General features: G+C 42.8%; 1 protein-coding gene across 1 annotated transcript in view; it reads left to right on the forward strand.

Moving 5' to 3' along the window:
• Positions 1 to 19,613, forward strand: part of ablim3 (actin binding LIM protein family, member 3) — a 101,974-nt gene that overhangs the window by 76,606 nt on the left and 5,755 nt on the right. The window contains exons 15-17 of the mRNA XM_080773477.1: positions 17,000 to 17,023; positions 17,748 to 17,806; positions 18,784 to 18,853. Of these exons, the coding sequence (XP_080629603.1) occupies positions 17,000 to 17,023; positions 17,748 to 17,806; positions 18,784 to 18,853 (153 nt within the window). The remainder of the gene's footprint in view (positions 1 to 16,999; positions 17,024 to 17,747; positions 17,807 to 18,783; positions 18,854 to 19,613) is intronic.

The raw sequence follows: 19,613 nt of genomic DNA on the forward strand, positions 1-19,613 counted from the left end.
GTAGTGTTGATTTCACACTCACACTGTAGTGTTGATTTCACACTCACACTGTAGTGTTGATTTCGTCGACGACCTATTTTCACTGACGAAAACGAAAATAACGAAATAAAAGCGAAATATCTAAATAACTAAAATATCAGGGAGGGACTATACTAGGGTAGAAGAGATCCATGCAGTAAAACTAAAAGACAAGTCATGTGATGTCTTGGCACAAAGGTGTCGCATTAAGCCTCTAGTCTAATGAGTTTGTTTTGGGGGGCGTTGCGTTAATTAAACAACCCGTCGTGTCTTCACACAACAAACTTTAAATCAGGCTTACAACAGCTGTCACGAGACGCTGTGATGAGACGGGAGCAGATGTGGTCCTGATCATAATCCACTTTAAACCGTCGGAAGCAGCTGGAAGCAGCTGAGCCCCTCACGACAACCAGGTGTGCAGACGGAGCCAGACGTGAAGAATGCAGGTCTGAGACACACACAGGGCCCTATTTCCATGATCTACGCCGCAGCGGTCCACAAACGTTTTTGGCCGTGCACCCCCCTGTTACCTCCGAGCTGACGTACCCCCCCACCCCAATGTATTTGGCCAAAAATGATACATTTTTGAGTGGTGCAACCACTCCAAGGAACAGCAATGTCCGTGTCCGCCTATGTGTTCTGCCTATGTATGTGTTGCGCACGTATGTATGAGCACGAGTATGAATATTAGTACCAGTAGGGGCGCTGTTTTCCAGAAACAGAGAGAGAGATAGTGCTGTACTGTTGCCTGCTAATGAGAGAGAGAGAGAGAGAGAGAGAGAGAGAGAGAGAGAGGAGGGGGGGGGGGGGGGGGGAGGAGAGAGAGGGGAGTTGCACCACTCGGTTCACACGGGTGTGATTTTTTTAAAATGATTATGGCAAATAATCACAGAATGTCACTGCAGCTGCTGTATCCTCCCGCATGCAGCAGCTCTATGCATCTCCTTACAACAGTGGTTTTTACTGGATTTTGCCCTTCGTGTCAAACAACACCATAAAACCGTCATTACCCTTTTCATGTCACGCACCCCTTAGAGAGCGTTCGCGTTCACGCGCCACAGTTTGGGAACCCCTGATCTATGGCGCAGGATATGAAACACTGGCCGCAAATAGCGGGGAGCGGGTGGTGGGGGGGGGGGAGGAGGGTTGTCCACGCTAAATTGTGCAAGTTATAGACAGACAGACCCTTAAGCCTCTCATTAGTCATGGGCCGTTACGTTCATTTAATGAAACCGTTCAGACTGTCTTCTCCCATTCCCTTAAAGAGAACGCTATTGGCAGATTTGGCACATTGCTTGATATTAAGATGATAGATTTCTGATGTGGAAAAGTGAGGTGTGCACTGCAGGCCCATCTAGTGTTTTTAATTGAGACACATTTGCTTGTTGTTCTTTATTTAAAACCACGCAATTAAAGCATGACTAAGACGTTTGAGTGCAAAAACAATGCATTTTTCTCGTTAGGCCACCATCATGTCATTGTGTATTATTGTCATGTTGGCATTGGATGGAATTTGGTTGCAGTCATCATGTGCGCACATTGTGAACCACTACAGTGCATCTTAATCCCAGTAATGCACTGTGTAAATAATGAGGATATGTCACTGCCATGGTTAAGTCTAAAACAGGGCTGGAATGAGATAAAGATTCTGTCCTGTCCTGTCCTGTCCTGTCCTGTCCTGTCCTGTCCTGTCCTGTCCTGTCCTGTCCTGTCCTGCCCTGCCCTGCCCTGCCCTGCCCTGCCCTGCCCTGCCCTGCCCTGCCCTGCCCTGCCCTGCCCTGCCCTGCCCTGCCCTGCCCTGCTCTCCGATCAACTGACGGCCAGACAGGCTGGCTAGCCTAATATGTACATACATCTTTTATCGGACGCCCTCTGGGCTCTGGCTGCAAAAATTAACATGAGATAGCCTACAGGATATTTGCAGAATGTGTGTACTGTACTGTATATCTGGCACGCCCTCAGAGCCCTGTGTCACAGGCACAGAAAGCAGGTTTTGCCGTAATTCCTGATCAATTTTGCAAAATGCGGAGAGGGAAACGTATTTACTAATGGCGTGAACTACGTAGGGATGTCCCGATCACGTTTTTCACTTGATTTTGATTTATCTGCCGATACCAATATCTAAAATCACAGACAACATCCAGTCTAATATCCACATATATGATATGATATAATATTGATACTAGGGATCATGTTTTTTTTTGTTGCTCCTGATCCGTGATTCCAATCATTTGAACGTGACGTGATCGGCCCAGATTACCCCGGTTTAGGGACTCAAGATATGGCAAGATAGGGCCTGCAGTGTCAGCTATACACACACAGAGGGCAATTCATCTACCTGTACTTTCTGTGAACTCTGTGGTGGAGAAAATATGCTATTTGACAAAATTCTATTCTGGGTGCAAACGCCAGGGGGAGTCAGCGGCCACCCCCTGTGAACCCAAATGACGCCCCTGCTGCTGTCCAATAACACAGGAGCATTATGGGAATTGTGCCCAAATCGTCGCTGAGACAAGGGACATACAGTACTGTACAGTACTGTAAGTGGGTAAAGACAGTAGACTAAGTGTACGCGAGAATTTACCCAGTGGTGGAAAAAGTACTTGCATGTTTTACTTAAGTAAATGTATCAATACTGCAGTGTAGAAATACTCCATTACAAGTACAAGTCCAGAATAAAAAAATGACTTTAGTAAAAGTACAAACGTATCCGCATCAAAATGTACTTAAAGTACAAAGTACTCGTTATGCAGAATGTCCCAATTCAAGTTTTCAAATGTTTTAAACAACTTTTGAAAATAGCTGATCTACAAGCTTGCACATCTGCTATTTTCAAATGACCGAAATGTAAGTAGGGCTGAAGTGGTTAATCTATGTTTTGTGATAATAATTAAAATCTACAAAGTAACTAGTAGCTAAAGTTTTCAAATAAATGTAGTGGAGTCTTCAGAGATGAACCAAAACTGACAGTGAACTTTGTGACATCACTATTAATACCCCCCCACGGCATTTTCCATTATGGAGCCTGTGGTGGTATAGTGTGTGTGCACATGCATGCGTGGGGCCTTATTTGTGTGGGTTATGAGTGCGTGCGTGCACGTGGGTGGGTATGGGTGTGGGACTGTGGGTGTGTGGGTGCGTGCGTGCAGGCGCTCATGTGTTCCTCGCCCCTCTCATCTTGTCTTCCTCTACCTCATTGCCTCTTTGATGTTGGGCTCCTCCCAGGGCATGATGGGTACCCGCCACTACCCAGACTGCTCCTCTTCTTCCATCTGGTTTGTTAACTAGTTAAATGCTGCTCAGTCAGATCCCAGGATTGCCCAGTTCTACAACATTCTTGCATACCTGTAGATATGATACTGTGCAGATCTTTTTGTCAAACTTATAGTTATTATGTTGTGTACAGCATGCATGAAAAGTGTTGGGGGTTGAAAAAAATTGCTATACTGGAAAAAGTGCATCTCACATGTCTAAGGCACGGTATAAAAGTTAAAATGACAACCCGCAATGATGTGGTCTATGGGAGTTGGGAAGATACCCACTTTGTGTCGCAATTGATCTGAAAAGATAATTATTGGCCAAAAACAGCAGAACTGCAACTGCGCAATGCGTCGCATAGCGACACACAGGGCTTATACATTCACTGTGGGCATAACACCTCATCCTCGGTGATATGCAACAAGGTGTTGCCATGGATGTTTTAGGTTCAGCAGTGCTTTGTTTTATCTCTTGCTCACACAAAATTGAACAACTAAAATGTCCTGTTCATGCACAAGTGGTGGGCTCAGAAGAATTAGCCTAAACTGGGGGGTTCCAAAAGTATGTGTACAGTACTAGGGCTAGGCTTCAGTATTTGTAACTTCAGGGTGAACAATGTCTTCATTCCCAAGGTCATTGGTTGGTGTAAACTGGACTGGATACCTAAAAGGGGACTGCCAAAGTCCCGTTAGTCTGACCTACGTGGCTGGTTAAGACTGGGGTTAGGATTAGCGACCTACGTGGCTGGTTAAGATTGAGGTGTGGCCGGTTAAAACTGGGGTTAGGATTAGCGATCTACGTGGCTGGTTTAGACTGAGGTGTGGCCGGTTAAGACTGGGGTTAGGATTAGCGACCTACGTGGCCAGTTAAGACTGAGGTTAGGATTAGCGACCTACGTGGCTGGTTAAGACTGAGGTTAGGATTAGGGTTTGGGATTGATAAGTATTTAGAAATACACTTTAACTCCACCTTAACTATCTTTCTTTGGAAACCAGAGACAGCTCAACTAACAACTCAAAAGTACGCTCTCTGGTGGAAAACCAGAGGGAAAAAGACTTGAAAGGAATGTTCACACGGACGACAGGTTAATACAAGGATCTTTAGTGAATTCTTCGGTTCTTACAAAGTATGTTACACATGAAATATGTGACAAGAATGATGAAATATGGTAGGAGAGAGAATTCTCCGTACCGCAAGAGCTTCTGAACCCTGTTACATCATTTTACAATAGTATATATACAATTCAATCATGTCATGTTTTATCAGAATGCAGTGTCACTTCTCCATAGGTCGAACAGCGTGATTAGGGTCAGGCGTCATCAGACGCCAGTCACGCCAAACAACAGAACATGTTTTTGACTGGTAATCATGTTCCATGATTACGGATTCTGTTGTTCACGGTTTATCTCATGGGGTGAGAGTGTCATTTAGGTCAAGTTGTTTCCTCCAGTTTGAATCAATCTGGAGTGGGTGACAGCTGATAATAGAATGAATGAACATGCAAAAACAAGAGGTCCCTTACTCGGTGACAGGGCAGTCCTGTCCACCCGAGTGAGGACAATTTTTAACATTACATTAATATGTGAATCAATAAAATATGAATAGAAATATCTATCAAATCCCTCATCTTGATCACAGATTAGACCATGTTAAAAATCAGCACAAATATATATTTTTTCTTTTCAACTAGGAGGCTCCTTCTCAGTTTTCCCCCCTAGCATCATCTGTATGCTGGGTTTTGTAAATGATCTAAAAGTGACCAGTGGGCAGGCACAAAATTACTTCAATACAAATCATAATGGCAAAAAATAATACTTATCATGATTAATAACTTTAATTATTTGATTAATTGATTAATTAACTTCAATTTTACTTCAATTTACTTCTTCAATTTCAAGGACTGTATATCTACATAAGAGTGAACAAAATAGGCAAATGTATCATAAGTGATGAGGCAGAAAACACTCATTCACAAACTCTCCTTCAGATGCCACCATAATCATTTATACCGGGACCTGTGTGTGAGTCAGAGAGCGGCAGGCCTCTCTGTCACATTGACCAACCTGTCTGGTCTGCATGTGTCTTTCCGTAGAATGTCTCCATTTCTCCTCATTTCTCCTCATTTCTCCTCATTTCTCCTCATTTCTCCTCTTTCTTGAGGTTTTTTATCCATTTCTCATGTGTTTCCTTCATTCTGTTGTTATCTGGGGAATCTTTTAAGATCAGATCATACCTGCAGCTAGTCCCCACTGGCTCATTATAGCATGGTTTTAATCGTTGTGTTTTGTTGGAGTTCGCTTCGGTCTCCATACTATCAGAGTTATGTGTAACTTTTAACCTCTGGACCAGCATTTCAGGGGTAGCAGAGACTCACTCATGGTTTCTCTGGGCGCAACCCGGGAGCCCCCTGCTGTTCAAACAATTGTGTGGAGAAAAAGACATTTTGCACAAAAATAATCTAATAATAAAGATGAGTCTAAATCTAATGGTTATAGCACAATGATTATGGTAGATACTTTGGGACAACACATGAAAGAAATGTCACTTTTCTCATCAGATATGACACATTATACCCACCTGTTCCTCGTGACAGATGAATGATAGTCAATTGGTTCTGTGATGGAGCTTGTCTGATAATGTCATCAGCTTGCTTCCCTTCTTTTTTTTTTTTTTTTTTTTCTTAGGTTGAAGGGAAAATAAAGCAAAAACAGAGAAACACAAGAACATGATTAGTTATGAGAAATGTGAACATTCTTCTTTTTTTTTTTTCTTAAATGTAATATAGAAATAATAGAAAACCGAAATAATAATTTTTTTTTTTTTTATCAGTTGTAATAATAATAATCATTGTAATATGTTTTTCTTTCTTTTTTTTTTTTTTTTTTTTTAAATGTAATAGAGAAATAATATAAAACAGAAATAATATTTTTTTTTTTTATCAGAGTTGTAATAATAATAATTGCAATATGAAAAAAAAAATCAAAGTCAAAGTGGATAATACAGGGTCCCCCCCCCCCCCTTTTTTTTTTTTTTTTTTTCGAAGATGGGAGAGGGTATAAGATGGAATGTGTACATGCCGTATTATCCTGTCGTGTTGTGTCATCTCCTGGGTTGGCGTTTTCAGGATTGGCCGGAGGGCCATGCGATGTCACACCACAAGATGTGTCCTTTCCCCGATGTGCAGGGATTTCCAGGTGGGGTTGGCAAAAAGAAACAAAATGAAAACAAAACAGCCCAGGGCCACATTATCTGAAACTCTTAAGTATTGACAGGCATGGTTTGAGACAAGTCCATATAGGAAATCCCTTTGTAGCCATTCGTGTCAATAAAGTTTCCAATATAATGTAACTCTATGCCTTAATGTCAATGTTTTTAAAACGGCGGCGGAGACTTTTTTACTTGTCTCACTGGGATCCAGCGGTCTTTTCCATAAACTTTGAGTACATGTGAGTGTACTAGTGTCACCTGATGGGGACCTTCCCACAAAGCCTTCCCCCACGGTTGATGGCCTCCCTTGGTTCGAATAGTTGGCTTGAGTAGGACGTAATCTCCCGGGATGATGTCGTGTGGTCTCTCGCCAGAGTCTGCATACACTGGCACAGGCTTCGGTGCTGCTTCTCTGATAGTGGGAGCCATGGGTTTTGAGGACAGAAACCTTTTCATTTCATGTGCGATGTTATTCATTGGGTCTGGGAACTCCTGGTCTAACTGGTGTCTGGAGAATGGACTTAGAGAGGGGACTATGTATGGTCGCCCAAAAAGGATCTCATAAGGTGATAGACCATTCTTAGAGGGAGTTACACGCATAATGAGCTTAGCTAAAGGTACACACTGGGGCCATGGCATATTAGTAGAAGCAGAGATCTTCATAATTCTGGCTTTAATAATTCTGTTGGCGTTCTCTATCAATCCATTAGCCTGGGGATTGTAAGCTGCATGTGGCTTCTGAGTAATCTGTAGTGATTTACAAATATGTGTTATTGTGGTGTTTAAAAAATGGGCTCCTCTATCACAGTATAAAGTCTGGGGTATGCCATGGTAACAGATAATGCGGTCAATAAGGACTCTCGCTACAGTAGATGCGTTATTTTTAACACAAGGGACAGATTCTATCCATCTACTATATGGGTCAATCATGTTCAAGAGGTATTGAAAGTTCTGGACTTTCGGCAAAGGACCCACAAAGTCCATCTCAAGAGTTTGAAATGGCCTTGTAGGGCAAGGAAATCTTCCAGGGGAGATTTTCACCCCCCCTTGAGGATTATATTGACGGCAAATCAAACATTGATTGCAAAAGTTGCGAAGAAATGGTGTGATACCTGGTGCTTTGAAGTAACGAGATATGATACTTCTCATAGGTACCGCTGAAAGGTGACCAGGTCCATGCGTCAGAAGAGTGACGGGATGGAATAGATTCTTCGGAAGATATGGTAAACAGGGACGATCTGACGCCCTCCTGTATCCTTCTTTGTCGAATGCACACCCTAGCCGGACCCAGAGAAGTTGTTCTTTTTCTGGAGCATTCTGCTGGGCCCGCAAGAGGACGTCTCGATCTAGAGATTCGACAGTAGGTGGTGCAAGAATGGTCAAAGTTAGAGCATGAGACATGATATTCACAGGATGTTTAGAAATATCTTTGGCTGTAAGGTCAGCAAAATCATTGCCTACTGAAATGGGGTCCTTGCCAGCAGTGTGTGCTGCACACTTACATACGGCAAGATGTAAGGGAAGCATGACAGCCTCTAATAGAGCCGCAATTAGTGTATAGTGTGCAATCTTGGCCCCCGTAGTGGTAGTAAAATTTCTTCGTCTCCACTGAGCAGCAAAGACATGTAATGTATTGAACGCATACTGACTGTCTGTCCAAATGGTGACACTGCGATCCTTGGCCAGAATGCAGGCCCGCGTTAAGGCGACCAATTCCGCTGACTGTGAAGAGTGGTCAGAGGACAGAGCCTTGGCCTCTATGACCTCTGTGGCGGAGACCACTGAGTACCCCGCCTGCCGCTTTCCTAGGGAGTCAAGAGAGCAGGAGCCGTCAACAAAATATGTGAGCTCACAGTCAGGGATAGGTTCACTTTTCAAGTCTGGCCTAGGCAGTGTGTTCTGGGCTACGTTAGTTAAACACTCACATACATGTCTGCTACCTTCACAGGGTAAAGGCATTAAGGTGGCCGGGTTGATTGATGTACATCGTTCAAGGGTGATGTGCGGTGAGCTGAGTAAAATAGCCATGCATGCCAAATGCCTGGCCGGTGACATGAAGCTAAGTTTCTGTTCTAATAGTAGCAGAGAGACAGCATGCGTGACAAGCAAGGTGGTCTCATGATATAGTAATAGAGAGGCAGAACTCTTTACAGCCATGGAGGCTGCAATAACATGACGGATACAAACCGGCATGGCTGCAGCCACAGGGTCAAGTCTAGCAGAATAGTAGGCGACAGGCCGTTGGGATGTGCCTAGTTTCTGTAAGACAACAGAGGACATGTAAGATGCATTGTCACACACACGACAGTCCACTGTTTGTACAAAGGGTTTACCATAATCTGGGAAGGCCAGACATGGTGCAGATGACAATTCCTTTTTCAGATCCGTAAATTGTAACTCAGCATCAGGTGTCCAAGTGAGTTTGTCCAGCGGGGACATAGGACTGTCATAAATTAGTTTCACTAAATTGCATGTTTTCATAGCATAGTGTGGTATGTACTGCCTACAGTAATTAGTCATACCTAGGAATGACATCATATGTCGTTTAGTAATAGGTTTGGGTGTCTGAAGAATAGCAGCCTGTCTGTCGTTATTCAGTGCTCGGCCTTCAGCTGAGATAGTATGTCCTAAATAAACAACCGTTGGCTGCCACAACTGTGCCTTAGATGGGTTAACTTTACAACCAGCTGCTGCAAGAAAGTTTAATAATGCCACTGTATCAGTCTTACAACTAGATAAATCATCACTAGCCACCAGGAGGTCATCGATGTAGGTTGTGATCTGTGACCCACACGGGGGTGTAAACTGTTGAATACATGCTGAAATAGCCTGAGAGAAAATGGTCGGAGATCAGGAAAATCCCTGGGGAATTCTGTCAAATGCCCATTTCTTACCGGCATATGTGAAACCAAACCATCCTCTAGACTCAGGGTGTAATTTAATACTCCAGAATGCATTAGCCAGGTCACAGACAGAAAATATCTTTGCAGTAGGGCTAAGGTCATTCAATAGTGTGGAAGGGTCCGGTACACAGACCGCACGTTTCAATACAGCATTGTTAACTTTTCTGAGGTCTAATGTCATACGATAAGTACCTGATGATTTAAGAATGGGTAAAACCGGTGAATTAGAAAATGCATCTGGGCATGGAACAATGACGCCAGATTGGCTTAATTGATCTATGATTGGCTTAAGGCCAATCTCTGCCTTTGGATGTAACCTATACTGTCTAGTAACTGGAAAAGATAACAAATTGGGCATAGGCTGTATTTGAACCGGGAGAATATCTTTCATTAACCCCACGTCTGCCGGTCCCGTGGACCAAAGTGAGGCAGGTAGGCTACTGAGCTCTGGAAGGGCCCTAACATCAGGTTCTATAGCTAGGATCAGGTCAGTAAAGGGAGACAGAAATGGAGGAGGTCAGTCCTCATAGTGTTTATATATCGCTGCGGGTACCATTGGCCAGCCGGACAATGGTATGCGGTATACCTGCATTTCGTCGTCTAGCTCCACCCCTATCATGTGGTCATGGGTACAGAATCTGCCCGTCCGGACAGACCTTTGTGCCAGCTCACCGACATCATCCCATGTCGCGTCGCGGTCTCTCACGATTGCCACATGGGGAACCTGGTCCATACGGTGGTACTTTTTCTGGAGCTCTGTCAACTGTACAGTAATAAAGGCAGCATTGCAGAATGGTGACCAATACATATGTAACAGGTGAATCCTTTGTTGAGTAGTTAATGAGTGGAATAAGTCTTCCTCATATGCTATGTTGCCTGCACTGTCATGATAAAGGTACCTCAATATGACCTGTAGGTGGGACGGACTTTTGTAGATTCGTCTACAGTCAGGTGGCAAATATTGATGCAACGTTTTGACCAGCTCTCCCGGGGTATATGGAGCTATAGAGCTTTCTAGGTCCATTGAGTAATAGTGTTTGGACATTACCTGGTCATGATCCAGTACTAGGATCCCTACTCCGTGAGCTGAGCGTCTGACTGGAGACATACCATCTGGAAAGCTAACAAGATCAATACCCAGAGCCGTTAATCCATCCCTACCCAGTAAGTTACAGGGGCATGTAGGATGAATGATAAACTGAATAGAAGTTTGCTGTTTGGTGTCAGGATCATACAATACCAATGCTTCAGTGAGTGGTTTTGTCTCTGCCAGACCAGATGCGGTTTTAATCGTCATGGTGTCCTTAGAGAGGGGGAACTCTCCTAAGGGAACATTCAATACAGAGCGGCATGCCCCTGAGTCACATAAAAATGTTGTTTGTACATTATTAACCCAGAGATTAATTAAGGGGCGTCGGGTGTAACCCGCCTGCATCTGTAAAATCTGTTCCATGTCAAAAATGTCATGTTGGTCATCATTCACAATCAGAGTGGTGGGGTCATCAGTCACAGTCAATTCTGCAGCCCAGGGGATGTCTAGAGTCGGGGGTGGGGGGGGGGGAAACCCTTCATCTAGTCATGCCTGACTGTTCGACCCTGAATCTTGGGGCTTCCCCATCTTTTTTGGAAGGTAGGCCAGCGGTTGAACAATTTCCTGGGGGCATCTAAAAATGGAGTGGCCTGTCTCCCCACAATTCCAACAGATGGTCTTAGACCAATCTTTAGGTGGATGGGCAGAGCGCCATGTGGGTTTCTGAGTGTGAGATGTTTTTGTATTACCGTGCCTGTTTTGTTGATGTCCCCTGGAATCCTGGGTCGACTGTCTGCCCGGCTCGGTCCCCTCTGACCTTTCCTGGTAGCCTGGTTTTATGAAAGAGACGTGCCCCTCCTCCGTAAGAACTGCCTGTATCTTAGCCAATGGTTTGGGTGCAGCTATGGTGTCTGTATAATAAGTTGCAAGTGTGGTAATTTCATCCGTTGTTTTACTTTTCCATAGAGGATCGTGCATCGTTATTGCCTGCTTTAGAAATGGCCGTATAGCTTCTATCACCAGGTGATTTAGTAGCTGTTGGTAGCCTTGTTGTTCTTTCGCCATGCCAGAGTGGCGGTCGAATTGTATACGGAAATTGTTAATAAATTCCGCGACATTCTCGTCTTCCTTTTGTTTAATGCCTGTGAGGACAGAGAGGTCAATCTTAGCTCTCATTAGAGTCCTGGTGTTTTTGATCATCAGTTTTAGAGCGTCTTCGTGTAGATCATTACGAACTTTGCCCTGTGCATTATCTAGGGGTGGGTCCTTGTAGTAGTGGAATCCCATCCCGTTATCATCTGTGATAATTGCGTCTTGTGAGATTTTGTGAGCCAAAAGTGTGGGGCAGCTGGCCTGGATCAATTCTCTGACTTCTCTGGTATTCAAAAGTAATTCTGCCACTTCTGCTCTTAGGGCTACCTCCCAGGCTTGTGGGTCTGATCTAATATCGGGTAAAGATAATGCAGTACTTGCAAAGTCGGCGGTGTACCATTTACGGTATGCATAGGCCGTCCCCCCATTGTGCGGGAAGCCCACAAGAGGGGCCACTAGGTTATCTATCGGTGGTGGTATGTGATCTGGTTGTTTATCCTTAGCTGTGTTTTTAATATGTTTAGCCTTAGCTACTCTGTGCAGTTGTGGTCTGGGTGAGCTGTGTTTCTGTTGCTTGCATGTTTTCTTACCCTCCCTATGCGGTGTGCTTTTGTGCTTAGGAGACTCCGGCCTTGGGCATGGGCATACAGTCGACCCTGGCTCCTTGTTTGGGACCTGTGAGGTGGATGAAACAAAATGGGCGTCATTATCATCTGAGTCAACCTCTTCTGACTGATCAGTGTCATACTCAGAGTCCTCATCATTTTTTTCATCATCATCATCATCATCATCTGTGTTACTGAAACACCTAGAAGTCTGTGTGCCTACCGGGGCTGAGGGTGCTTGCTGTGTGCCTACCGGGGCTGAGGGTGCTTGCCTTCGCTTACTATTTGAAGTCAGGATTTCATCACAGGCTGGAAATTTATTCCCTGCTTTGGAAACAGAATGAGAGTTAGTCGTTTTGTCTTTCGGAGGTGTTGAGTATGAAGTCAACTCTTTTTGTTGTCGGCTAATTACCGACTCTCTGTCCGCAGCTGTCTTGCGGAACTGTCTTAGAGGTAGTACCCCTAACCGTTCGATTTCTTTATCAGCTGCTTTTGTTCCCTTCTTCTTTTGAATTGAATCAATTTGCTTTCGTAATGCGGTTGAAAGTTCATTCAAATCAAGTGATTTCAATGAGTCATCATATCCGAATTCAGACCTCCAGAGTGGGAGAAAGGGGGCCACTGTCGGACATTTGGTAACAGCTAGTTTTAGGTCCGGGTCAGTCATTTGAGCAGTCAATGTTGCTATAATGCTGGATTCAAATGATTTTGTGGTTACCTCCGTTCTCTTATGAGATGATTTATATTTCGGTGTTAACAGTGGTTGTCTTTCATTTCTTTCCTGCTTATTCTGCCTTTTGTTTGAGTTCCCCATTCTAGAAATTGCAAAGTGATGTGTTTTAGGGGAGAAATACGACAGTTGGACAGGGGAGGTCAGTGTTATACTGCTCAGATTTTAGTGCTCTCTACTTCAGAGATAGGAATGTTTAGTGATAAGGCAGGAACGTAAATCAAGCTGAGCTGACCTCGGCCCACTGAAAAACGGGCTCCTCTATACAGAGGGAGAGAGAGAGAGAGAGAACTGTTATTTACTGATATCGCTTTCAGAATAAACAGAGATATTCTGAAACGTAGATCTTCTAAATGTTACACTAGTCCACTGAGAAACTAATGATACATTGTATAAAAGAAGACAATGACTGATGTAATTGGCCCTAATCAACTGAGAAATTAGAGAGAGAACTGTTTTTATTTTCAGAATAAACTGAGATATTCTGAAACTTAGATCTTCTAAATGTTATACTAGTCAACTGAGAAACTAATAATACATTGTATTAAAGAAGACAATGACTGATGTAATTGGCCCTAATCAACTGAGAAATTAGAGAGAGAACTGTTTTTATTTTCAGAATAAACTGAGATATTCTGAAACTTAGATCTTCTAAATGTTATACTAGTCAACTGAGAAACTAATAATACATTGTATTAAAGAAGACAATGACTGATGTAATTGGCTCTAATCAACTGAGAAATTAGAGAGAGATGTAATTGGCTACCTTCATCAACTGAGAAATGAATGGTGCATTGTATTGTATAAGACAATACTGGGCTTAGTAGATAATACTGGTATGGCTTTCAAAATAAACTGAGATATAGTGAAAGATGGATGTGAAGAAACTGAGATCTTCACCCCACGAGTAATGCCTTACTTTTCTGCGTGCACATCGGCTTAGCTACTTGCCGCTAATCAACTGAGAGACTAGTCGCACAATCACAGAAATTGCCAAAAGAGAGAAAAGTGAGAACCACAGAGAAAATAGAAAGCCGGTTTGTCTGTGAAAGCCAGTAGCGCTACAGGAATTCAACAGTCCACCAGCTAGCAAGAGAAGTATTGGTACTTAGAACACTTTAAATAAGGTTACAAATACATACGTTTTGTTGAGTTGTTGCTTTGCGATCCGACCAGCCAGGCTGCAGGCACCGGCTCGGTCAAGATTTATCCGTATCCAGATAGACAGAAAGGTGAATTCTGTGCAGGTTCTAGCCCCCCTCCTAATGTTTTCACAAACCAGCTGTGAAATTCTATAGGCAAAGGAAACACCGCTCGATATGGACCAAATGATAAGTATTTAGAAATACACTTTAACTCCACCTTAACTATCTTTCTTTGGAAACCAGAGACAGCTCAACTAACAACTCAAAAGTACGCTCTCTGGTGGAAAACCAGAGGGAAAAAGACTTGAAAGGAATGTTCACACGGACGACAGGTTAATACAAGGATCTTTAGTGAATTCTTCGGTTCTTACAAAGTATGTTACACATGAAATATGTGACAAGAATGATGAAATATGGTAGGAGAGAGAATTCTCCGTACCGCAAGAGCTTCTGAACCCTGTTACATCATTTTACAATAGTATATATACAATTCAATCATGTCATGTTTTATCAGAATGCAGTGTCACTTCTCCATAGGTCGAACAGCGTGATTAGGGTCAGGCGTCATCAGACGCCAGTCACGCCAAACAACAGAACATGTTTTTGACTGGTAATCATGTTCCATGATTACGGATTCTGTTGTTCACGGTTTATCTCATGGGGTGAGAGTGTCATTTAGGTCAAGTTGTTTCCTCCAGTTTGAATCAATCTGGAGTGGGTGACAGCTGATAATAGAATGAATGAACATGCAAAAACAAGAGGTCCCTTACTCGGTGACAGGGCAGTCCTGTCCACCCGAGTGAGGACAATTTTTAACATTACATTAATATGTGAATCAATAAAATATGAATAGAAATATCTATCAGGGATAGTGTCAGAAATCGGTCAGACTAACGGGAGGTCGGAACATGACATGTTACCCTGGATAAAAAACCTTTGTACTTTGAACCGTTTGGAAGACGGGCATCATGCTTGTTTGAATGTAAGAATTTATGCATAATGCATTTGGCTATAGAGGAAGGTATTTGTCAAAGTATAATTTACACCGCCCTTCTATGTTTAAATGTATTTCGATTCAACCAGTTAAGCCAAAAGTAATGTTTTTGTTACAAAAAGATAAGCCAAGTCCAACAACGGTTTATTGTAAATGTGGTGCCTTTGTAGAATAATGTCCTCCCTTTGTTTAAGTGACTTTGTTGTACATTTGCCATATGTTGCGTGCCATCATTGCGTTCTATTTGTGTGTTCATCATACCATGTGATTATGGTCTTGAGGCGCAAAATAAATGAAAGAAACCTGCAGTTTTAACTCAAAGCAGAGGGGAAGCGGCCGGTTCTGTTCAGTTCTGGTCAGTTTAACTCAAAGCAGAGGGGAAGCGGTTCTGTCAGTTCTGTTCAGTTTAACTCAAAGCAGAGGGGAAGTGGTTCTGTTCAGTTCTGTTCATTTTAACTCAAAGCAGAGGGGAAGCGGTTCTATTCAGTTCTGTTCAGTTTAACTCAAAGCAGAGGGGAAGCGGTTCTGTTCAGTTCTGTTCATTTTAACTCAAAGCAGAGGGGAAGCAGGTTCTGTTCCGTTCTGTTCAGTTTAACTCAAAGCAGAGGGGAAGTGGTTCTATTCAGTTCGGTTCAGTTTAACTCAAAGCAGAGGGGAAGTGGTTCTATTCAGTTCGGTTCAGTTTAACTCAAAGCAGAGGGGAAGTGGTTCTATTCAGTTCGGTTCAGTTTAACTCAAAGCAGAGGGGAAGCGGCCTGTTCTGTTCAGTTCTGTTCATTTTAACTCAAAGCAGAGGGGAAGCGGCCGGTTCTGTTCAGTTCTGTTCATTTTAACTCAAAGCAGAGGGGAAGCGGACGGTTCTGTTCAGTTCTGTTCATTTTAACTCAAAGCAGAGGGGAAGCAGGTTCTGTTCAGTTCTGTTCAGTTTAACTCAAAGCAGCGGGGAAGTGGTTCTGTTCAGTTCTGTTCATTTTAACTCAAAGCAGAGGGGAAGTGGTTCTGTTCAGTTCTGTTCAGTTTAACTCAAAGCAGAGGGGAAGTAGGTTCTGTTCAGTTCTGTTCAGTTTAACTCAAAGCAGAGGGGAAGCAGGTTCTGTTCAGTTCTGTTCAGTTTAACTCAAAGCAGAGGGGAAGTGGTTCTGTTCAGTTCTGTTCAGTTTAACTCAAAGCAGCGGGGAAGCAGGTTCTGTTCAGTTCTGTTCAGTTTAACTCAAAGCAGAGGGGAAGTGGTTCTGTTCAGTTCTGTTCAGTTTAACTCAAAGCAGAGGGGAAGCAGGTTCTGTTCAGTTCTGTTCATTTTAACTCAAAGCAGCGGGGAAGCAGGTTCTGTTCAGTTCTGTTCAGTTTAACTCAAAGCAGAGGGGAAGTGGTTCTGTTCAGTTCTGTTCAGTTTAACTCAAAGCAGAGGGGAAGCAGGTTCTGTTCCGTTCTGTTCAGTTTAACTCAAAGCAGAGGGGAAGTGGTTCTGTTCAGTTCTGTTCAGTTTAACTCAAAGCAGAGGGGAAGTGGTTCTGTTCAGTTCTGTTCAGTTTAACTCAAAGCAGCGGGGAAGCAGGTTCTGTTCAGTTTAACTCAAAGCAGAGGGGAAGCAGGTTCTGTTCCGTTCTGTTCATTTTAACTCAAAGCAGAGGGGAAGTGGTTCTGTTCAGTTCTGTTCAGTTTAACTCAAAGCAGAGGGGAAGCAGGTTCTGTTCAGTTCTGTTCATTTTAACTCAAAGCAGAGGGGAAGTGGTTCTGTTCAGTTCTGTTCAGTTTAACTCAAAGCAGAGGGGAAGCAGGTTCTGTTCCGTTCTGTTCAGTTTAACTCAAAGCAGAGGGGAAGTGGTTCTGTTCAGTTCTGTTCAGTTTAACTCAAAGCAGAGGGGAAGCGGCCGGTTCTGTTCAGTTCTGTTCAGTTTAACTCAAAGCAGAGGGGAAGTGGTTCTGTTCCGTTCTGTTCAGTTTAACTCAAAGCAGCGGGGAAGCGGTTCTGTGAAACGCAGTCTACACTGTAACCGTGCTTCCTTTGTGTTCACAGCTCCTCGGTACAGTTCTGAAAGTGGTAAGTTTTATATTATTTCATGTAATGTAAGTAATTCATAAATACTTTTGAGGAAGGGGGTGTCCGTACTAAGAAGAGTAAATGTGGTACATATCAAACCCCTGACCACAATTCAATAAATCGAAACCAATAATGAAATGTTGTTGATTTCCCCCACGAGACTGGAACATGTGTTGCTGTTTATTGGATCTTGGTTTTGGAATTGAAAGCTAAGCTTTGTCGTGACACTAAATAGGTTTACTGGATTCAAAATAGGCTACAAATAAACTCGCCTTAATGGTAGGCTACCCCTGTGGTCACTTCTTGACCAGAATACCAGGATTCTACTGGCTAGCTGCTAGCACCCTCTTCTGGCCATGAATAGTATTCCATTCTTAATTGTAAAAAACAAACAAACATTTGGACGTTTTGATAAATTAAGTAACTGAAGAGCTCACCAAGATGTTGATGTGTTTCCTGCTAAAAGAAGATGATTAATGTGTTTTATATTCGTTTTTCGTTTTATTTTTCGTTTTGTCATTATTTATTTATTATTGTCAATTCATTTCGTGATAAGATTTTGTTTGTATTTGTGCTGCCAGAGGGATGTGGGGGGGGGGGGGGGGGGAATATGTCAATTGTTGAAAATGCTTATGTGTAATATAAAGAAAATGAATAAACATATGTTTAAAAAAAAAAAAAAAAAAGAAGATGATTGACCCTGTTCTTATTTGTGTTTTTCTAGACTTTGCGTGTAAGTCGGCCTCCTTACCTGGGTACGGACGTAACGGCATCCAGACGAGGGTGAGAGACAGCTGGGACTGCTGGGATATTTTTAGCATGCAGGCTAATGAGCCTCGTAGAACATCGAGTTTGAATTGACTCTCTAATTGGCCCCAGTTTCATCAGATTCCAATCATTCCATGTCTAGGCTTGTTTTACCCATTAAGACCTAAAGACCTCTATTGATGTCTTCTAAATCATGACGTTTACTGAAAAACCTACTGTATGTTTTCTATATCAGTGGTTCTCAAATGTCAAGGAGCCCAACAATTATATGTAATTGGTCACCAACCCCCATCTGAAAATATGTTGTTCCAGGGATCTCCCATTTGAGTTAAAAATGTTCGCTGTAAAAGAATATATAATTCAAAGATTTGGCAATTTTCACGAACATAGCAGATCTACAAGCTCGTAGAGATATATGAGCTTGTAAATCTGCTATGTTTCACAACAGCTAAAGTTTAAAATAATGGTTCAAGTGGTTAAAAGCACAGACAGATGCGTTCCAGGTCTTAATGGGTTAATACACTTGATGGGTTCATTATAATACACCCAGAAACAAGAAGAGAAATCTCTATTTATGTATACAGTACATGATCCAAATGGTCATTTTAGTTTGTTTTTTTTAAATAGAAAGAAAGGAAAATAAGAAAGAAGACAATTAAAATAGCATGTGTTGATAATTGTGTAAAATCAATGAGGGCTTTGAGGATATGGGTTTTGACCTACAGTAGTATTGTCGTAGAACTAGCTGGGTGTCAAGCAGTGTTTATTTCGTCGACTAATACTAAGACGAAAAATGTTCGTCGACTCCCTTTTTTCACTGGTGGAAAATAAACTAAATCTAAATCTAAATCTAAACTAAACTAAATCTAAATCAACTGTATATTTAGTCGACTAAAATCTTATGTTATTCAGTCGACTAAACTAAATAAAGACCAAAACATTCCAGGTGACTAAAATGTGACTAAAACTGGTCTGTCTCTGTTTCCCTGCAGCCTCAGAGTGCAGATTGCTACCAACAGTACCCGTATGACAGCGGCAGTGAGCTGAACTGGGGAAGCAGAGGTACTTGTCATTTTAAAAGCCCTAAAACAATAGCAAAAGTACTGCTTCTTGTATCTTAACCCTAGATTCAGAACACTAAACTTAGGGGCACGGTGGCACAGTTGGTAGTGCTGTCGCCTCATAGCTAGAAGGTCCTGGGTTCGATTCCCGCTCGGGGCGCTGTGGGTGCTGGCGGCGTGTTTCCTCCTCCGCGTCATCAGTGCCCATACCCGAAGGCGGGGTTGGCGAAAGGGCCTTTCTGTGTTTCTGAGTTTGCATGTTCTCCCTGTGTCCCCTAGGGTAAGTACCCTCACAAAAACATGCAGTGATCCTGGTCTCTAAACTGCCTCCCCCTGGCCAGCCTGGAGGGGAAAGGAACTGGTTGGAATAACGTGTTCCTTCCACACGCTACGTCCAACCAGGGAAACTCCCCCCTGTCAGGTGTAAAGGAGCAACTTGGACACTCAAGCATGAAGGAAGCATGAGTTAAGTCCGTTGCTCTCCCCAGGTTGGCGGAGGATGTGTAGAGCCCAGGATCACATTAGATGATTGACACAGGGGTGAAAAATGGGTTACAAAATCGTGGGATTAAAAAAACCCACTAAACTTAACTTTTGTCAAACCATCACTAAATCTGGGTATATTTTACCCAATGTAATATATTCCATAAAACAAATTCTCATCAAAATGTGTATGGTAACTTGAGGTACTCTTCTTTAATAGCACTATGAAGGTTCTGAAAGACCCACCGACCTCTGGTATCAGCTGCAACATTATGAAA

The sequence above is a fragment of the Protomyctophum bolini genome (genome assembly GCF_963924005.1).
Source record: "Protomyctophum bolini genome assembly, chromosome: 10".
In the NCBI taxonomy this organism is placed as follows: domain Eukaryota; kingdom Metazoa; phylum Chordata; class Actinopteri; order Myctophiformes; family Myctophidae; genus Protomyctophum; species Protomyctophum bolini.